The sequence below is a fragment of the Xiphophorus hellerii genome, chromosome 10, assembly GCF_003331165.1.
Source record: "Xiphophorus hellerii strain 12219 chromosome 10, Xiphophorus_hellerii-4.1, whole genome shotgun sequence".
Lineage (NCBI taxonomy): Eukaryota > Metazoa > Chordata > Actinopteri > Cyprinodontiformes > Poeciliidae > Xiphophorus > Xiphophorus hellerii.
Genome location: NC_045681.1, coordinates 25,117,799 through 25,139,436, shown reverse-complemented (window position 1 = coordinate 25,139,436; position 21,638 = coordinate 25,117,799). Strand labels below are relative to the sequence as shown.

General features: G+C 39.4%; 1 protein-coding gene across 5 annotated transcripts in view; it reads right to left on the bottom strand.

The window, feature by feature from the left end:
- Positions 1 to 21,638, bottom strand: part of ryr2a (ryanodine receptor 2a (cardiac)) — a 160,944-nt gene that overhangs the window by 97,419 nt on the left and 41,887 nt on the right. For 4 of the 5 annotated variants that reach the window (XM_032574573.1, XM_032574574.1, XM_032574575.1 and 1 more), the window contains exons 6-24: positions 20,713 to 20,825; positions 19,975 to 20,074; positions 16,772 to 16,868; positions 16,083 to 16,157; positions 14,049 to 14,205; positions 13,801 to 13,965; positions 12,367 to 12,488; positions 10,221 to 10,404; positions 8,385 to 8,520; positions 8,197 to 8,292; positions 7,384 to 7,502; positions 7,002 to 7,135; positions 6,552 to 6,793; positions 4,886 to 5,078; positions 4,357 to 4,561; positions 4,085 to 4,189; positions 3,705 to 3,808; positions 3,084 to 3,167; positions 2,204 to 2,363 (exon numbers count right to left, since the gene is read on the bottom strand). In XM_032574573.1, coding sequence (XP_032430464.1) covers positions 2,204 to 2,363; positions 3,084 to 3,167; positions 3,705 to 3,808; positions 4,085 to 4,189; positions 4,357 to 4,561; positions 4,886 to 5,078; positions 6,552 to 6,793; positions 7,002 to 7,135; positions 7,384 to 7,502; positions 8,197 to 8,292; positions 8,385 to 8,520; positions 10,221 to 10,404; positions 12,367 to 12,488; positions 13,801 to 13,965; positions 14,049 to 14,205; positions 16,083 to 16,157; positions 16,772 to 16,868; positions 19,975 to 20,074; positions 20,713 to 20,825 — 2,591 coding nt within the window. Of the gene's footprint in view, positions 1 to 2,203; positions 2,364 to 3,083; positions 3,168 to 3,704; positions 3,809 to 4,084; positions 4,190 to 4,356; positions 4,562 to 4,885; positions 5,079 to 6,551; positions 6,794 to 7,001; positions 7,136 to 7,383; positions 7,503 to 8,196; positions 8,293 to 8,384; positions 8,521 to 10,220; positions 10,405 to 12,366; positions 12,489 to 13,800; positions 13,966 to 14,048; positions 14,206 to 16,082; positions 16,158 to 16,771; positions 16,869 to 19,974; positions 20,075 to 20,712; positions 20,826 to 21,638 lie in introns of those variants that run through there. The other variant, XM_032574577.1, reaches the window with a different exon arrangement.

Below are 21,638 nucleotides of genomic sequence, written 5' to 3'. Positions count from 1 at the left end.
CAATGTAAGAGCTTATAGATCCATCGGATTCAGGGGAGTTTGAATGTAAAGGTAAAAAAGTCAACAAAGTATGAACAGACTCAAAATTTTACCACGATTGGCTTTGTTGAGAAAAAGGTCTTGACAATATGTTAATGGCCTGAAAATGCATAAGATAAAAAGAAAAAACAACTAGAAGGTTGGTTATTAGGCTCATTCGACTTCCATATTTACTCATCGAGTACAGAGGCATGTGACTATGTCTCTACTGGTGAATAATGTTTAAAATGTTCCTCCGTGTTCCAGGTGTCCAACCCTGAAACAATACTTTATTTAAGATATTTCAGTGCAGGGTTGGTTTTCACACTCCTAGTTATTTCCTTCACTGGTTGTCACCTGATGCTGTAGAAAGCCCAGTTCTGCTGCTGGAGGAATTCTGACTCACTGCACAGCTGGCACCACAGTTTGGACTCCTCACACTCTCATTCTCCACTCAAATTTGATAGTACTAACAGCATTGTTTCTGCTCTAACATGTTTCACATGTATTTTTATAAAAATGTAAAAAAAAAAAAAAAAAGTAATGGACATCAGATCTAATGTTTATCCAAGCTCTTCTACCTTTCAGGATGGGGCTCAGTGAGTGAGTCATTTCCTTCTTTGATTAGAAAGATGAACCGCTCATTTCAGATCTTTATTCCTGTTTCTTTCATTTCAGAATTATTTAAGACAAGAGCTGTTCTTTCGAGCAGATTTAGCGAACATTATTTATGAATTTGTGTCAGTATTTTTTGAAAACTGAAATGTGTTTTTTATCAGTCTGGACAGATTATCAATTTCCCTCCCGCAAGTTAGTTGATCGAAGCAGCCAGATGTCTTACTAAACCTATTAAACACACTCATATTACCTGTGTTATGTGCTTTCCTCTGGCTCCTACTAGAGTTTGATTTAAACTAATCTATTAATAAATGGCCCAGCTATTTAAGTCATCTTTTTACCAAAAACATTTAGCCTTCAATCCCACCAGCCAGAATCTCTGTTGTTCCTCACGCAAAGTGAAAATCTACATTTAGGAGTCTGTTGCTCTTAGACTCTGGAGCTGTTTTCCATTGCAGCTTCACTTTACTGACTTTACACTTTAGAAAACCTGTTAAAAACCATCTTATTCTACAAGGCTTCTAAAGTGTCCCTGACACAATAAAAACACTTACATGATATAGAAGGAAGAACTATTGAGTTCCCATTCTGTGTATACAAAAGTTTTGATGATAAATATTTGTCACAGAATATTCTAAATGCAGTTTTGCTGTTTTTGTATGTAACTGGGTCGTTGTGAGGATCTGCAGATTTGGAGGAAGAGGTTAGATGGAGAGATGAAGAAGAGGGAGCTGGTTCTACTGAAGGACTGCAGCCAGATTTATTTGAGCCAAATAGTTCAGGAAGCAACGATGACTCCGAGGTTCTGGGGAGGAAGAGTCAGACGGTGAAAGGTTGGAGCAGGACATCTGTCGCCTCCAAATCACTGAATGGTGATAAACAGATTTATGTTATACTCATAAATCTGTTTATCACCATTCAGTGATTTTATCTTTAATCCTAGTTTAACTCAAATAATCCAGTTACTTAAAAGGAACTGCTTCAAGTTCTGTGTGTGTTCCAACAAATGAATATTCTGATCATGGAATTCAATAACCAGCCTTCCTGTTCCTCCCTTTTCCACATTTTGAGTTTGATTTTTCTACTTCTGATAACTGTATAATATTTCTTCGCTATAATCTTGTACTGCATAGAGGGATCATCAGTTAGCATCAGGCTAAATCAGCAGCCTCGGACGTAGACAACATGCAGACACAGACACAGACTCTTGCTCAGCAGACACCTTGGAGTCATCGTTGCTTCTTCATCGAACCATCTGGCTCAAATAAATCTGGCTTCAGTCCTTCAGTAGAACCAGCTCCCTCTTCATCATCACTACATCCAGCTTCTTCATCCAAAACTGCAGATAAATCGCTCAAATCTTCTCTGCATTTATAGTATTCTGTGGGAAATATTTATTATTAAAAGCTTTTGAACGGAAGCACAATAGTTTGTCTTTTTATATTATGTAAGTGGTTTTTTCATGTCATAGCCTTATTGTGTTTTTTCATGTTTGACACGTTATCATTTTTTCTATATATAGCTGAAATGGGCAGAGAAGACCCAACTCCACAAGCTGGTCTCTCACCTGTTGGATTCCATATGTCCAGCCCTGACGGATTCGGTCTCTTGCCCAGACATTGTGGGCATTTTCAGCCAGCTTGTCCACCATTGCTTCCTGTGTGGGAGTCAGCTTGATGTGACCCAGGTCCAGAGGAGCAGGTTTGTAGCCACTGGACAACTCATACCTGCACAGATTGGGTTGGAGGACAACATTGTCAGACAAAGCTGCTTGGTAACAAAAGAGCCTGAGGTATATTTTTATTCTGAATAATGTGGAACATTACTGTTGATCTGATCCTCTAAGTGTTCAGCTGGTTTGTTTGATCACATGAAACTAGAATGATCAGATGTTCCTTTGGCTGTATGTCAGTATGCTCACTCCATTTCCCCCCCTCCCCCTTTCGTTGCACTACTGGCTCAGAGTTTAACTGTGTTACTCTCCTACTTAGCGTTTAAAAGAGCAACTGCTGCCATTAACTCATGATATTTTCTTAAACATAAGAATCACCCTAGGCCTAATACATTTCGTTTGTTTCTGTCTCTATTCAGGCCCTCAGCAGAAGCTGACGTCTAATCAGCCGTGAGTTCTGCTGGAAGTTCCTTCCTGTTTAAAGGGATTTGTTACGTGTCAGTACATGCTCAGTCTGACAGACTGCTGCAAACTCAGTGACTCAACATGGTCTGGGTTTCCTTGGAGAGAAAAACGTTTCACCAATTAGCATAATAAAACACACCTGACAGCATTTTATAAGATATTTCTACATTGATAAAACTTGAATGTATGTAATTGGCTGAATCGGTTTGTCTTGTAAAGTGCATTGTGACGACATTTGTTGTGAATTGATATATACAGTAAATGAACTGAACTGCTTTTCAGCTACTGTCAAACTGTGGGTATGACTCACGTTGGTGATAGTTTCATGCCCTTTACTTTTTCAACAGCATGTTCATCTGCTAATCCAACATGGCATCCCAAAGCAAGTAAGGTTCTGCAACACAGAATTGAAATCAATAAAACTTTTCAAGTGGACCTTTTATTTTCCTGAGGTATAAATATGACACAAACAATTGTTTTGGAAATTCATTGGAAAGTGAAAGACCATCCAATGAATTCATTTCTTGCTTTGATCGCCACAAAGCAGGAAATTAATACAACACTTACATTTATAAATGAACATGTTTACTACCAGAGGCATAATTAAAATGTTTAGAACAACTGGAAGTGGAACTAAAGGCTTCAGAAGACCTCAGTTTATTTTGCAACCACACACAATGAGAAGGACGATAAGGTGCTAAAAAAAACCTTGAAAGTAAGACATTTGTAGAAAAGAGTGGTAACTTACACTTACCATAAAAAACATTTTTTTATAAGCCTTTAAGCACATCTTTACCAGGATAAACTAAACACATGCAAGTATTCTCAGCAGTATTTCCACTGAAGGTTTATCTAGAAGTGCACTGTCCCTGTCAGAACTGGATGTCACTCATAGATATTTCAATTAAAGCAGCGTCTGCAGCTGCATTACTTCAGAGTCTCCAGAGACATTTGCAGGTTGTAGCTTCGTTCCTGTTCAGGAAGCTTTGAAAACTCCACTAAGCAGGGGTGCTGCCGCTTGTTATCGTCTCGCACCTGCAATTCACACAAAAATGAACAAAACATCACGTATTACATCTGTTCTCACAGCCATGACTCTAGCAGCATGTTAGCATTTATGTAAAAAGGAACAAGAAATGAATGTATGTACGTACACACACATTTATTAATTGTGTGTACATTTAATAAATGTACACACAATACATTTATTAAATGTGTGTGTGAAAAATTTTACCCTTGGCCATTAAACCTGCCTTCCCACCCATCTTAACCACAGAACTGACTGAATAATACTCATGTTTCCATACTCACCACACCGTACGTCCAGCCCAGTTCGATCTTGTTCATCACCCACAGTTCATGGATGTTTTCTGCAAGTTTCTCCCTGATTCTCTCCAAGTGAGATGGCAGAACAATCTAAGCAGATATATACACACACACACATACACACACACACCCACCCACACACACACCCACACCCCCACACACACACACACACACACACACAGTGGGCTGGGCCATCAGCTTTCAGTCGCTTCATTGATTAGGTGTAACAAGGCTTTAAAGCATTACTTTGTCACTACCTGGCTGGTGTCCACAGGGGTGGGTGTGAATGCGGCCTGGCTCAGAGTGACAGTGGGTCCCAGCAGGTCTCTGGCTACAGTCTGGTCCTGGCTGGCCTCCAGTTTGAGTTTCTCCCTGGGCAACACTGCCTCAAAGCAGGGGGCGTAGCCTGAAGGGGGGAGGAATTTGAACTCTCCATGACGCCCCCCGAGGAGAAAACGCACCCTGCAGGGTCATGGGTGACAGGAGGGACGTTTACAAGCTTGAAGGAAATTGTGTGGAATCATGAAATTTAACTTATAACAACTTATAATAATTTAAAGTAATGAAGCTCAGCTTTAAATTCCTGAGCTTGTATAACACAGTACTTGTTGAAGTGGAAGTTGAATGTAGTTTTGAAGTATAAAATCGGACTGATGTTATATCTAAGTCTTTCACAGAAACCATGACTGTCTGCCTTTTCACACTCAGTGACATATTATGCAGTGGCCACATACTGATTGTGTTAGATTGTAATACTGTGAAAAGAATTTCCATTTAAACACTAACTTGACCCCCGCAGAGAAACTGGCCACAGGAAAGAAAAGGCCCTCTGAGTTGAAGTTCTCGAACATGCCCTGAACAGGCTGGCCGTTGATCCTGAAGGAGATGCTGGGAATGCTCAGGTCCAGGCAGCAGCTCACCACATCTTCTGAACGCAGCAGGTGCTGATTGGGTGATGTAACAGTCCGTGCAATGCAGCCTGCACAGGATCGGTGGAGAGACAGATTCAGTTCACATTAGGTCAAACGTCTGATCTGGATCAAATAAAACGAGCTCTGCCTCAGCTGGCTGGGACATACAAACATAGATTTGTGATATTTAAAAGTGCTGCTGGAGCTCATCACCTCAGAGCTCCACTGTGTGGCTCATCTACTTCACCACTGCATTTACTAAAACTCTGTACATCCACTGACACCACACATCTCCATGACAACTCCATACCTGTCCATTCCTAGACAGGTATGGAGTTGTCATCCAGACCAACTGCGCTCTCCATCTCTCCTCCTTTCTTTCTCTCTGTTTCCTCAGTCATTACCTCCTCAAAGTTCTCCTTTAATTTTCTTACCACAGTTTTCTCATTTATTGCCACATCCACCTGCTCTACATCCCCTCCAGCTCTTTCCCTCTGCCCAGCCAATCAGTGCAGATCCTTTTCACTTACTGTCTAACCCTACAGAGCTCAGCAGAAGTCTTCCCCTTTGCTGTTGCTACAACTCTTTTTCCTAGGCATCTCTTCTCACAGAAGCCCAGTCTACTTCCTTCATCTTTTTGACTATTCCACCATATTTCTTTGTTACCTTCTTCCTCTGGATACATTCAACACCTTTTTATTTCACCACCAACTTTCTATTTTGGCCTGAAGTTACACCACATACATTCCTACCAGTTTCTCTCACCACCTTAGCTGTCCTTTCCCAGTTCTCTGGTAGCCATTCACTAACTTGTCCTTGAACTTTCTCGAACACTTCTCCTTCAGCTTACGTTTCTGCCTGTACTCTTTTTCTCCTCTTTGTTTCCATCTTATTTTAATCCACTACTGTCCTATGTTGCTTTACTACACTCTCCAGTACTACTACAGTACAATTTTATAATCTCAGAGACTCTAACCCTCTCCTAAACACTCGTCACAAATTGTTCTTTCCGTCTCCATTCCTCTGAGTGTGATAATACAGTTTGATGCAGCCTCAGAGGTTCCTGCTCTCCTTTGGCTTTCCTTCCTTCCATTTGGTCTCCATGTTTATTTTTTCTCCCTATCAAATCTGCAAGCTCTCTGTCTCACCTGTCATTGTCTCCACTCTAACCTCTATAATGCTACCTTTTATCTGGTCTTGTTGCCCCTGAACGTGCTTTCCTTCTCATCATTTATCAGCACAGTATGCTGTTTATTAGAATTCTATTATCTCTTGTTTTTTCAACAACAAAAAAAAATCAAAGTTTTTGTCACATTGTCCATCTGTGCCTCTCTTTAAGGCCAAACTAGATATAAAAAAATAAAGAAATAAAGCTAAAAGATGATTATTTTTTATTTCTTGCTTGCCTTTACTTTTGGTTAGGTGGTTTAGTGTATGAACATATTTACAAATCACTGTACATGGTTACAATTTTGAAGAATAACAATAATCAACAATGTTTTTCTCATGCTGCATGAACAGTGTATGATCACAATGCTTACCTGACCACAGGTGAAGTCCATCGAAGCCGTAGGAGTAGAGATCATCACCCACTCCATTGCCTCCCCAGCCCTCCCCTCCACTGGGGTACGGCGCATAGCCACTGGTGTTGGCCCAGCCAACCCTGAGGTGAGTGGGTTCTGACGTGACAAATGGCACCGTCTGATCCACAATAAGTTCATAGTACCATTTTCTGTACTGGGCAGAGCCATCACTGACACCCAGGAAGATGTTTGGGCGCATACTGTTGAGAGAAATAAAGCAGACAGGAAGATTAGAAAACATAAAGACAACAATGACATGAGGAAGAGTACTGACAGTACAACTGGATTTGTTTCTTTAACCTCCACAAAAACAAAAATGTCAAAAATGTTTCAGTTCACTGTAGTCAGTTCAATTTTCCAGTCAGACAAGCATTAATTGTATACGTGCGTGTGTGTGTGTGTGTATACCTGCTTACGTGGTTGGTGAGGCGGGTCTGCAGCAGCAGATCTCTTCCTGGCAGCAGGTTATCACAGATCAGGTGCTGGTTGGAGCGCACCGCCACGCCATTACAGACACACAGTGAACACAACACGTCTAGGACCTGGTCACCAACAGACCAACAGACCACAGATTAGCTCTCCTTTCTTCCCCAAGCTGTATCAGTACATTTAGGTCACGTCAGGGCATTTATCTGAGTTTTCATTATAAACATTTTAAACACATTTTTGTCATTTGAACTTAGCCTAAGTCTGTCTAACTAAGCACTATATGGGTTTCCAATATGGCTGCACATGTGAAACTTTAGGAATTTGATTATGTCAATTATAACATTTTATAGTGGTGAGCTACCTTATGGTTGCGTCCATGCTTGTCCAGAAGAGAAATGATAGATTTGATGTGTCCTTCTTTGATTATGTTTAGGGCTTCTGGGCTTTCCACCAGCACACAATGAAGCACCTCCAAGATACCTAGTAAAAAGAATAAAATAATCATTAAAATCTCAGGAATTGCTGAGACAGGAAAAAGTCCACAAAATGAGGCAATCTAGTGACAGGTTTGTTGGTTTCACAACACAAACACACTTGGAAACATGTCGTTTCCAAATCACAGTTCCCTGATTTGTATACATTTAAAACTTTCTGGTTTCACTATGAGCAAAAAGTCATCTCTTGCCTTCCTCCATCTTTACTCTTCAAAAATTGTCCAGTGAAGTTTTGGAAACTTTAGATATAATCAACACTTCTTAGTTTTCTTGTTTTTTCAGTATTTCTCAGAGCTTTATTTTGGTTTTTGACCTGAGTACAACATTTTTGTTAGGCGAGTTTGGTGTTCACTTCTATAAGCAAGTCAGAGAGTCCTGCTCCCTGCTGTGAAGCACAACACGAGCAGCAGACTGATTTTAGATTCCGGGGTATTGATGACTTTTTTTGGACAACTGACTTCCAAACATCGAGGGTTTCTACAACAAGATGTTAAAATAACTTTCTGCAGCAAATGCTTAATTAAGTTGGACTCTGAAATTTATCATTTTATCTTAATAATTAAGTCTTGTTGTTCCATGTTGTGAAATCCTCACAAAGCATCAAGCCCGTTTCTTTTTCTCCTAGATCAAATTTTTGTCCTCACGTCCTCCATGTCTTGCTGAAGTTCAAGCTGCTGTACCTGAAGAAGCTTCCAGTCGCTCCAGTCTGCTTATCAGCCAGTCGAGAGAGCCGGAAAACTGAGCACAGTTTTTCCTGTTTCCCCGGATCAATGCAGCTTGAAACAATAAAGGAATGTGGATTAGACAAGATATCAGCAGAGGCTGCAGATGTGTAAAACTTGTCCACATTTGTATATACTGTGTGTACCCAGCAGTTGATACAAAGAGTTCAGGATGGAGCTCCAGGCCTCTGCAGCCTCCCTTCCAACCACCTCAGCAAAGTGAGCTGCGCTGCTGTACACATGGAGACGATCAATACACTCCAGCACCAGGCTGATCATCCCCTACACAAACACAAGGAGTTCAGTTTTCTCTTCTTCACTAAGGGCATCAGACAGTGCTTATGGCTGTGCTACTCTGTAGCAACAGATTGTTTTCTTCATAATGATGAGATGTAGATTTTCTATTTTATTTTCTGTTTCCTGGATTTTAATATAATAATCAGAGTTTTATTATTTTATTATTTTGCTGGGGCTAAACACAGCAAGACCCAAACACAGTAGTGTATTGTTATTATTCTGCTGTGGTGAAGAAAGAGCTGAGCAAAAAAGGGAAGCTCCGGTTTCATTTCCGTTCAGAGCATCACCTGAACAAAAGTATAAGATCCTTCTTGGGATGCTGTGGTGGCACAGGGGTAAAGCACTATGGCAAGCCGTTTTGACATAAAATCGGTTTCATCTGACTCTCCGTAATTATATTCTAGATATCTCAAAATGCAGTTTGACTAGACAAAACTACATTTTGACTCTCCGTAATGATCATTTAAAATATCTGCATTTACATTCTGGGTTAGTAGGAATAATAAATCAAGATATCTTCAACTACATTTTGACGAGTCAAAATTCCTTTTAAGATATCTCAAATGACGTCAGCGGATTTATCATTTGATGGGACACATATCTGTAATTACAACTTATGATGTTTTGAACGTAATTATGACTAGTCAAAATTATATTTGTATATTTTTCTGAATGAAGAATTGCGTGTAAACCCCTTAGTGCTGCTACTGAGCTGTCCAAACAGTTACCTGCTCAATTTAAGGTTTTCCACACAAAATTGTCAGAAAATGCCACAATGTAGAAAGAGCTCAGCAGTGTGGAATCTGTGGAGAACTTATGCACTTGAAGACTGCTTCAGAAATCTGCAAAGGATTTCCTGTTTATTCACTTCCAACAAACACAATGCACTCAAAAACAGTTTCATACCATTCACCATTCAGCCATTCACTCATTAGCTGATGTTGGTAAGCTACATTGAAGCCACAGCTGTCCCAGTGCAGACTGACAGGATACACACAGTGAGCATCACTGGGTCCTCTGGCCACCACCAGAGGACCAGTTGGGCGAAGTGTCTTGCCCAAGGACATAACTGGAGCAGACAGAACAAGAATTTGAACCGGCAATCTGCCAGTTACCTCTGCCTCCTGAGTTACTGTCACTGAGGTGAAAAATTATGGCTAACCCCCAGGGATGCCAGCGCTGCTCTTTTATGCCTGAAACAATTATAAAGAAACTCTTGAGAGCAGCATCAACAGCCAGTATCATTCCTCTTGCTACCTTCAGCTGTATCAGAGGTTGAAAGTGATCAGACACAGGCCATTTAATAGCAGGGCTGCCAAAGTTTTCTCTAAACTGGAGACAGACAGAATGGGTGGACTGGGGCTGACCAAGACCCCAGAGGTGGTGAGATCAGTGTATGTATCCTGCAGATTTGGTGTGCCCTACTGCAGCCACAGCATTTTCAGCACATCAAGCTGAAATCTTAGAGCAATCTCCTCCTCCTCTCCTCTAGGGGGAGCAGGACGAAGCATGGTCATGTGATGGTCATATGGTTAAATTTGTCAGGCCAAAGTCACCAAGAGAAAACTGATATCATGATCCAACCAAAGGTCTATTTGGTCTGGCTTTGCTCTGAGTGAGAAATTCTGTAATACACACACACATTCGAGCACACCCACACGCACACACCTAGAGTTGCTTCCTACCTCCTCTTGGAAGAGGTTCTGTCTGTTTTTTAGAGCTCTCAGCCGGTTCTGCTTGTCTTCATGGTCCAGGTGATCTTCAGGTGGTTGGAAGTAGCCAATCAGATCTTGTAGACTGAGACTGACTGAGTCTATTGGAAGATCTAAAGTAGAACTTTTTCCTTTTTTTCTCACTGTGTCCAGACCTCTGCAGATTCCATAGAACAGAATGACTTTAATGAAATCAGTCCAATATACAGTTCTGGTTATAAAATAAACAGTAAAGCTTGTGTGTGTAAAACACAAGTAAGTAATTCATGGGAACCGCCTTGGACTTAAAATAACTGATTTAACAGGTTTTTTTTAGTTTGCAAAGTTAGCAGCCATCTTCATAATTGTATCATGTATATACGTCCTCTCGCATGTATATTCAGGTCAAATAGAATTAGATTTTTGATTATAGAGATTTAAAATGTGTCATACCGGTCTGCTTTTTACCAGGTTCTAAAATGATTCAAAGCTAACCTCAAACACACAGCCCAGATTCTGCCAAATGAAAAGATTAAGCCAAAGTACACAAAAAAGCCTAGAACTCAAAGGATGCATACTCATGGCTTCACAGTCGGTTTGCACTTTAACAGTGCTATCTTTCTTTGTTTTTAATGTTCTTGTCCTTTTCTCCTTTCGAAAGCATTTAATCTTTTAGCAGTTTTGTTTTTCTGCTCCTCTAGGTTTTCACCACTGACCTGTGTTCCTCTTAGGAATGAGGGTCTTGACAATATGACTTGCTCTATCCTACATTAGGGCAGCCTCTCTGCCTGCAGTGTATCTATCCTGAGTTTTAAACTTTATGTGACAGGTTATTGCTCCAGTAATTGTCAAGGCTAATCTCCTCCTCGGATATGTTTATCTACAGAACTGCAGAGTGGCTTCAGAAAACAGTCTGCTGTCTCAGACACAAACACTGGTGCTCAAGTGATTAAATCTCTTGATCTGTCTTCGTGTGCAGTAAATGGGTTCAACTCAGGGGTTAAGAGGTTCCTGCTAATGCAGTATTTCAGTATCCTGAGCAGAATGACTGACACACTGTTGGGACACACTTTCATCAGTAGATGAAGAGACATGTTACCTTTGGAGTTTTGCAAGTTTGTGCACATATTTACTACTTCCTAATACTGTCACATTGATTATGTTCCTGTACTTCATATCATTTGTTTACATCTCTTCGTGTCTGAATGGATTATGGTCTGAACTCATGTTTTCTTGTATTCATCGGGATTTTCTTGTCACACAATCTTTTGGAGAAGAAAAAGGCTGCTTCTATGTCAAGCTAAAATCTAGCTCTGATGTGCTTATCAAAAGAATTATGATAAAATCAAGCTATTGCGCCCTTATACCTCTAGGAGGAGACATTCCCTCTTAAATTAGAGGACACTGCACACAACACTCTAAAGAACCCAGTGTATTCTGTAAACATCAACAGTCCCCAGTAAACCACATCTTCAACCATGTCTCATCTGCTTATCTTTGTTCACATTTCAAATTGCTGATTCATTCTCTACCAATTTCCTGTCTGATCTGCTGCAAATAAAGGCCACTAGTCCAGAAAAACCTTCAATAAAAGAAGAGCAACCTAACATGATTTAAATCTACGTTTTAGTAAAAGTTGACTGTAAAGACTGTAATGTATTCTTGAAGAAGAATCTACTCTGAACTGCTGGGGCTGTGCATGTAAAACACTACCTGAAGGCACACCTCCAAAACAATTTTCATCCCACAACAAAACACCAGAGAAGACGGGCGGATATTTTCTGACTTCAGCAGCAGTAAGGTGCTCCAGTAACAATGAAGGCATCTTTATCACTGGCCCCAAAGAAAAGTGTGGCAGACTCCTTTTTATGTCAATCAGTGACAGGGTCTGTAAACCTTCCCTAATCTCTGTTATAAAGCAGTGAAATAGTTTTGTATAATTTGTAATAATTTATAATAAAATGACCATCCTTCGTAAAGCTCCTACCTTAACAATGAAAATGTGTGAGATGATGCTTAGAAGATGCACTTGCTCCAGTCTTGTTTTACTCAAACTGTCAGTGCTCTGTTGTGACATCTCTCTTTATGTGCATCTCTAGTAAATAAAGTTGTGAAGGTGAAAGTGTGTAGCAGAACACACCTGATGAAAATGTTGAAGAGAAAGACGGTACTGCGGATGACCCTGGCAGTCCGGCTCTCCTCATGTTGTGACCGAGACAGAGTGAGCCCATCGTCCATGTGACCTTCATGGTGCATGATGGCCTAAAAAAAAAAAAACACAAAACCAACAAAATCCCCCAGAATGCTGAATCACTCTCTGATTATCACTCTGAATGAACTGGGATTTTTAAAAAGATGTATAGTGTCAAAACAATATCCTGCAAGTCTATGTTTGATGAAGCACTATGAACTGACAGCATTAGCAACATAGAACCTTTTGATGGCTGAAAGGTCTTATGGTGGATTTTCATCTTAACTGGTTTTGAGATACACCAAAGAAACTGCCAATTTTACAGTTAACAGGTCTTAATCTCTGAATGGTCAGTTACAAACTAAAATTCAGAAAAAATATTGAGACTCAATTTAATATTTTGGGTGTCAGTGAAGAGTTTAAAATGAGATTAGATGAAGCATACAGGGTGCCTGTTTGTTCAGGTTGGCACAAAGGAGACTAATTTGTCAGCAGATAAGAAGTTGGAAGTTGCTCTGTTGGAACTTCCTGAAACAAATTGTAGTGTTATGGAACATGCTGGATTTGGAAATGTTCACAGTTTAGTACCAGCTCTACAGGGAATGACACACAGAAACGTCTGTTAGCTCTGTAACAATGCCAACTACACTACATCTGCAAACAGTGTTAATGATTCAAATAGATAATACATGGAGCTAAATGGAGATGAAATTGTAAACAATGTAATCATTTGGTCTTTGTTATAAAATGTAAGTGTAACTGCAAAGCTGTGTAACAAACACTGCTCTCTCTCTCTACACACAGTGTAACATTTGCCTCAGATGTTAAAGTAGCTCAATAATTATGATGAAAAGGCTTATGTTTAACTGCAATAAAAAAACTCAGTGATTCAAAAATCTAACAGTAAATCAGAACTTTTTCCTCTGATATAAACTTAGACACCAAAAAAACAAGGAAAATCTTGTAATGTATTCTTTTAAACAGCTTGTGCATTACAAATATTTATTGCATAGGAGTAAATGAGATATTCTGTAATTCCTGTGGTTGACTTTCATTTGTCTCTGTCCCAAAACCAGGAGGGTTTGGGTAGAGAGAGTTCTGTAACTGTGGGCTCTTGATGATATGCCATTGTTTTATATCACAACAGTTTATTATTAAGTAAGATTATTTTTTTAAATTTAGTCAGGAAGAAAAAAGCAAGTATTTTGTTTTTATTGTAAAAGTTAGTGACTAAACAACCTGACAAAATGTTATTGAATTGTGTATCTCCAGTTGAAATCTCTGGCACTGTTGGTTTCTTACAGTTATACAGTGGGCTTGAAGCCAGGAAGGTCTGCTGAAAACTCATTAAAGATTAAATGAATCAAATGTATAGCATAATACCTTTCTCTGTACTCCACCCATGCGCGCACACTTTGCATCAATAGTTTGGTATGTAAGCCACAGGGAGGTGTTGACATGTTGAATATAGCACACAGAGTCACCATACTTAATGTCTGGTGTACCCATCCCATCCACCTCCTTCCTCACTCCAGGGTCCAGCTTTTCCTGATGGGCAGCAGAGAACAAAAACACAGTCAGGTTGTCACTTGTATTCATTGGCACTGTGGTGATCGTCACTAAGGATTTACCTTGGACAACCTGAAGCAGAAGGCAGTGGACCTCACATCGGCTTTCTCTTTGTCCATCAGAAGAAGAGACTTATCTTCAGTCAGACTCAGATATTTCCCTGTAGTTACATGTCTGAGTCTGAAAGGCTGACCCCAACGGATATGACTCCCACTCCACCTGGAAAAACACAAGAGCAAACACAGCTTTCAACACCCGCAGTTCTGATGCAGCACTTTTGTCAAAATAAATCTACAACTAGAAAATGACAACAATTTTTTCTCCGAAGAGTTTTTGCAGCACTAGTGGCTTGTATTTTTTTCTTTGCGACAGTAGGCAGACAGGAAAGTGGCGAGGACATGCGGCAAAGGTCGCCAAGACCAGGAGTCAAACCCGCGACATCCGAATCGAGGACTAAGGCCTCCAAACATGGGGCGTGCTAACCCCCTGCACCACCACAGCACGCCCCAAAATGACAACAATTAAGCAAATATTAAACATAATTTTCATTAAGCTTATATATTATATTTCTGGATTAAAAATATGTCTTAATTGGTCTGACGTAGCATTCTAATTTTTAATATTATGCTTCATCACATAGAAGCTGAAAATAATTAAAACCAACAGAAATGAAGGCTGGAAAACATCAGTCTGAGTGGAATAAATCTGTATAATGTGTTTCTGGTTGAAATGGAGTTACTGGAATAAATTAGCTTTTCAATAATATTCTAAAAAATATCATTTTATAAATATTATACATAGAAATAGAATATAATCAAGATGGTACCAATAGGTCCACTCTGCAGGCACTTATTCACAGCAAGTAATTATTCAATTAGATCTAAACAGTGGAAAAAAAATGTGGAAAAAAAACTTCAATGTTTATCAGCTCGTATCGTGTTAATATGAGCTCAGTTTTCACATTCCAAGCAGTGCAATCAGCCATGATTAAATACAGAAATGATTCTGCATTTGTCATGTCAGAAAGATGTGTTGTGCTTCAGTCAGCACTGGCTACTTTTGTCTCAGAAAGACTTTGAGAGTCCACTAAGGGCATTGGTCAGACTGTGTTTTTGCTAAGCACCAAAATACATTAAAGATCAACCTTCCAGACCTATCAGGTCTTCTGGTTCTGGTTCTGCTGTGCATTCCCAGAACCAGAACCAAACCTGGAGAAGCAGCATTCAGCTTCTATGCACCACAAATCTGGAACAAACTTAATAATAACTGAAACATTGAACAATATATTTAGTGTTTATTATTCTCAATGATTTTGATTATGGAATTTGACAAAATTTATTGTTCACCGCTCATTTCATAATTGCTTATTGTGCTATGTTTTTATCATGTATAGCACCTTGAACTGTTTTGTTACTGATATGGTTTATACAAATAAACTTGACATGACTTTAGTTCTTTAAGGAAATATATAGTAGCTTTAACATTCATCACAGTGAGATCGTGCTGGCGACTGGTAAGGTGAACCCAAGTGTAAATGGATTCTATTTTGCTGCATTTTACTGAATTATTGATGCAAGTCTCCACTAATTTTTGTAAAATCTATATTATAGCATAACATTTCTTCAGTTTTATCTGCTACACAAAATAATTTTCATAGTTTCTTTACCATCACTGAAAAATGGAATACAACACAGTGTGGTCAAAGTGTTGCATGCAGGTGACCAGTGTAGACAGTCTGAAACATGGCAACCATGCATGGTAATGGTCTGCAATCCTTTCAAAACACAAGCTGTGACAGTGCTAGTCCTTAGCAACCATCACAGCCATTTAAAGGCTTGTGACGCACACAGTTTGAGTAAAATGTGTTGTATTTTTAACTTGTACTCTGACACTCTGCAGCCAGCAGTACAGTGAGCGCTACCAGTTCATTACTCAGCAGCAGGAACTGAAAACTTCTTGACAAGACACAGAACACAATAACTCATGTGATCAAGTGTGTCTGTCAGTGTGTAGGAGTATGGTTATGTATAGCAGTGATCTCATGTTAACGGAGCAGTTTGCTGTGGATATCAGCCCAATGAACACGCTGTACTTACATGACGCGCAGCGTCTCCAGTCTCCACAGGGACCTAGCATGACTCGAAACTGCTCCTCCTTCATAGTGCACTGACCTGGAGAGAAAATGAAGCCATTACACCAAACCACAAACACTTCCTCTGACATTCAAACAATTCTTGGGCAGTTTTACTTTTGTGCTGAGTACAGTAATATCTAGATGCACCTGGACGACTCAGAATCACAGCTGTCAGTGAGGGGGAGTACACAGACACTTTCAGCGGTGCTGTTAAACAACATGGCTGCAGCCAGTGGGAACATCTTCAAACCATAAAGGAGCTCACTCTCTGACTTTCTGTCACAGTGGAGAACCCAGCGTTTCTGCCAGAAGCAGTTCTGCCACAGCTACATACTCATAGTCTCATCTGCAGGGTGACAACCCAGAATACAAAAACTAATAGGTTTAAAACTTTAAAACTCCTTTATAACACTGACAACCTAAGAAAATATAGGTTAAGTAAGATGCTCCACCTAGCATCTTATTAGCTTATTAAAGCTAAAATAATAGTAACATCTTGTTAGCATCTTGACCAAGAGAAAATAGAATTTATGTTCAGTGTATCTTCAGTGGACAAGAGCATTTTAGTTTTTTTTAAACAAGAGACAATAAAGAGAGAAGACTCTAAAATCTGAACTTTTTCAAATCCTTTTTAATATCAGTCAACATCACCTTCTTTGTTCCTCTCCATGTTCTCCAGATGGAACAGTCAGACATTCATCCATATGTCCATGGAGGAGCCGCAAAACATCCCCTCCTATTAGGAAACCTACAGACAACAGACTAAAATTGGCAACTGAGAAAAATAACAATAGAACATGAAGAGGATAAAGACGGAATAAGACGGAAGAAAAAACAGAATGGATTGTATAATGTAACGCTACTAATAGGAGTACAGAAAGAGTAATAAAACCTATATGGTTGACCTACAGCTTTTTTGTTAGTATTTTTGCTGAGCATGAAGGTGCCAAGATGTGGCTGAAAGAGAACTTAAAGAAGTGGGGTAATTATAGAATAATGACTGGTAAACTCAGGCAACTCATTCTCAGTTACTCCTTGCTGGTTCCTCATGTTAAATCCTGATTAGAACAGGTGTTCTGTTTGTGCTACCCGTAAATCCGTCCTACCTTGTGGTAATGCGCACATCGATGCTACGTCACATATTGCTTACTCAGCAGATTTCTTATACATAAGTCCTACCTGTGGAAGTATCGTTTCATGTGTTTTATTTCATCGAAGATTATAGTAAGCTTTATTTAATTTGTTTTATACTTGGCTTTCATTAAGCTGCTGTATTGCTTCATGTTTTTAGTTTACATGACAGCAGCTTGTAAATATATTTATGGCTTTAGTTTGCCATCTGCAAAGTCGTTACTATTATAAACAAGTCATTGTTTGGCGGATAATCAGGACAAAATATGTTGATTTTTTGGCTATTTTGTCCCTATATTTTAAAAATATTTTAGTTTAATTACACTCTTTTTATATTATTAAACTTTTCTAAATAGATGTTGGTAGCAATACTATATGGGATCGAAGCTGTGTAATATTAGTGTATATTAATCATATCCCATCATTTCAGTGACCTGCGCAGTTCGGTGGACACATTGTGGCTGTGCTGCATCTGATAACAGACATACAACGTATTAATGTGCAAAAAAAGAGTTGCGGTGAGCTGTGTCTGTTTAATTTAATTCCAATAAAAACCTGTTTCCCCTGTCTGATACTGTTTTATTCTTACAAACACCTCTGTATTTAAAATATTTTTTAACAGGTAGGATATTCTAGTAAAAGAATTAGTGCATACAGCTATAGCATTTCATTTTAAACGGGTAGGATATTCAGATGAAGGAAGTGATCTTGTGGTTTCGTCATGTATATAAATTGTTCTAATGCTAAGCTAACCATAACTCCTAAGCTTCCACTTCAGTTCAGTCACTCAAATAATGTTATCCAATATATTTAACATCAACACAACCTGCTATAGTTTTCCATTTGTAAACATGATGGACGCGTAGCACTGACAGACTTAGCTATCTATCCATGCTACGGTAGGAAAATCTGACGAGGTAGTACTGGTAGTCAGAACACCGGCAGTACCGGATTTCTTGCACAAGCAATTTAGCACTCCTTATTTGGAATCTCTTAATAAAGGGCCCAAAGTACTTTACAGATGTTAATAACAGGAGAGACAAAATCCCTAGAAACAAGCCCATAAAACTATTATCAAACTAAGTAAACAAACAAACAAAAACGCAACAACTAATAATTATCTTCATAATAATCATTTGTGGCCTTGGTTGTGAGCTGGTTAATGAATAAAATTCATAAAATTTAGCAAGTTAAAAAACTTCAAATGACATGATTTACCTGATGTATGTGTAAATTAAAGTCACAAAAGATAATAATTCTGCTATACTTAATATGAACAGCATAGACAAAAGGCTGAAAGTAAAAGTGAGAAACTGAAAGGAGGCATAACTGTCAAATGAAAATGCTTGAACTACGTGTCCAGAAGAACCTTTTCTTCCTTCTCTGATTAAAAATGCTAAGCTGAGATTTGAAAGAGAAGCTTCAATAAGAGCAGCAGGTTCATTTGTGTCAATGTAAGTTTCTGTTAAAAACATACAATTAATATTCTGATCTATAATAATTTCATGATTTTATTTTATTAATTTTTTTTATTTTGATTTAAATAAAAGAGTCTGAAAGTGATTTGACTTTCACCATAACCATCAAGGTTTTCTGAGACAGTTTTTTAGGTTTGGATTTATAGATCTTATAAATCTAATACCCATCACATATACTTGGCTTATGTGATGGGTATTTTTCAATTAGTTTAAGGTTACAACAACGGAAACATAACACTTGTCACAAGACGAGGCTGCAGGCCTAGCAAAGCGTGTACTGTTCAAGCAGAACTGTGATGATGGTGACACGGACAGATGAACATCAATCCTGGTTGGAGCGGCTGGTTGGATGATATATTTTTTGTCTGTTTGCAGTAACGCTGTAACACAATGCTCAAGTAAGCTGTTGGAGGATAAAAAGTGGCTGCCAGCACAACTAAGGTAAAGTTCATATGCCAGCTGTAGTAGCAGTACGCCCCAGCTGCAGTTACTCGTTATCTCTGCCTAACATAGATGTGATCCAGTGCTGGCCCAGTAAACATTGGGTCTGCCTCCCAACTGGTACAACTCAGTTTTTGCCATGGCTTCCCAGACTCTGGCCTGTCTGTACGCAGGCTATCAACAGGCTTGATGTCAGCTATGAGCCCTTCTCTCTTGTCCTCAGACAGCCTGATTCCTTCAGCTCTGCTTCAGCTTCAGGTTTGATCTTAGCTTGGAAGCCGCTTGATAGAATCCAGGAAACAGTTGCAGACAAACACCAGAGGCAACCAGAGGGAGAAGTGAAATCCCCTTGACCTTAATGGTGATTTGAGCTTTGATATAATTTTTTAATCTACTTGAATTTGTCCTGGATTAGAGTGAATCTTTTCTTCTACACACTGAAAGGTTTTGTGACAGAGTGATGTTATTGTAAAATGCCTGGAGAGCTCTGACTGCTAGTCAGGAGGCTTTAAGTACCCAGTTCAAGTATCTTGAATAAAATTATTAAGGATATTTAAGACCCTGGATAAAAAATTTAATAAGACTAAAAATCAATCACAAGTAAGGCCAATTTCTACAAGTTATATGTAGGAATAATTTGTCCAAATGGAGTAAAATTTTACAACAGTTAAAAGTCAAAGTCATCTTTCATTACGTTCCAGCTGAAGAAGCTTAGAAGTTAATTTGCTGATAGGACCAGACAGTAACAAACAAGCAGGAAGGAAAACGAATCCAGAAGGGAAAAGTAACTGTTCAATGACGTACCTTGTGCTACTTCACTGCCAGAACAGATGGGAGCCACACTCCATAGTGTCTGCTGAAAGGCTGCATCTACCTGCAGGCTGCCATTCCCATAGGACAGATGCTACAAGAAACATGATAAGTTAAATTACACAGGCAGAGATATTTCTATGATGATATCAGCACACAGACAAGAGATTTCCTGCAGGTAGACTGGGGAACTTGAGTTCACCACTGGCATTATGAGTGAGTCTGTTTGTCTGTCAGCACAAACTCACTGACTTAAAGAAAGATGTACATATTCATTAATTTCATAAACTTAGTAATTCTGGTTTAAGACTAATCAGCGCCAGCTCAAACTGTTTAACTTTGCGTAAACAGTTAAGTAAACATCAGAAGTAGTCAATTTTCCGTTTACATCAACCTGATAAGGCTGAGTGACGACGAATCGCTGATGCTGATAGATGCAAACCTGGAACTTTGAGCCTCCAAGCTGCGATCAAGTCCAACACGCTTTACCAACTGTATGAGATTGTTCAGAAAATGTTGGACAAACCCAACATGTCTGCTGTTAAACCTTAGTATACACTGACATATAAACAGTAGGTCAATATATGCATTATAGATCATGATGAGCTGCTGGAGCAAAGGCAGAAGTTGAGTATAAAAAGAGTACAATATTTATTTGAAAGTCAAGGAAGGAAAAGAGAGAGATGAGAGCCTGGTGCTGCTCCCACGTTCTCTCACAGACCAACAACTGACCAGATATCTTTCAGAGGAGACGCTGACCAGGATGAGATCATCTCCCACTCTAACCTTCTCTCCCTCTGAACGCTGCTTTGATGCTGGATGGATGGTCCACCAGCATGCCTCACCTACACACACACGCCCACGCGCACACACACACACACGCACCCCGACTGTAAAACAGGGGATATGGAACATGGTTAATGTTTTCTTGTATTTTACTACATACCACATGTGATAAAAAGATTCACTGTGCTGGAAATCAGCTCAGAGCTCTCCCTCTATCCAACAGCCAAACATTTGTATTTTTAAAAATCTCCTTGTGCAACCATTAATAGAGCAGAAACAGGAAATGTGGAAGTGGCTTGATAAGATGAATTAAATGAAAATAACAGAATTGTGCTATTTTCTGCAAGAGGCAGCGCAGGGCTAATGCTAACATCTTTCCATCCTCTTGGTCAACAGTCACTCAGGATGACCAAGGTCAGCACCTGCAAGCAAAGTGTGAAAAGCAGCAGCAGGTCCAGAATGTTCATGCAAAAGCCAGCTACCCTGTTGGTGAATCTGCAGAGGAAGTGACTGGAGTGACTGACTGCTTTTGTTACTCAAAGTCAATACTGTAAGAACTACTTAAACTGCAACAAATTGTAGCTAAATATTTAAATTAGATTTCTTTTGTTTAGTGCAGTACAAAAGTACAAAGTTTTAGAGGTTCACTTAGAAAAGAAGCTCAAAGAAAGATAAGCTGTGTTGATGTGATGTTAGCACAGCTAGCTGTACAGAGACACATAGGCATTTGTGATGAAAATAAAGTCACTCACTGGTTGAATTATTGTGCGGAGGTGTTGACTAACGTGTCGCATATATGGGACAACACTGTGTCCAAAAGTCTGCAATATAGTGATGTGACATTCACGAACATGGGCGCTGCCAGGAATCTT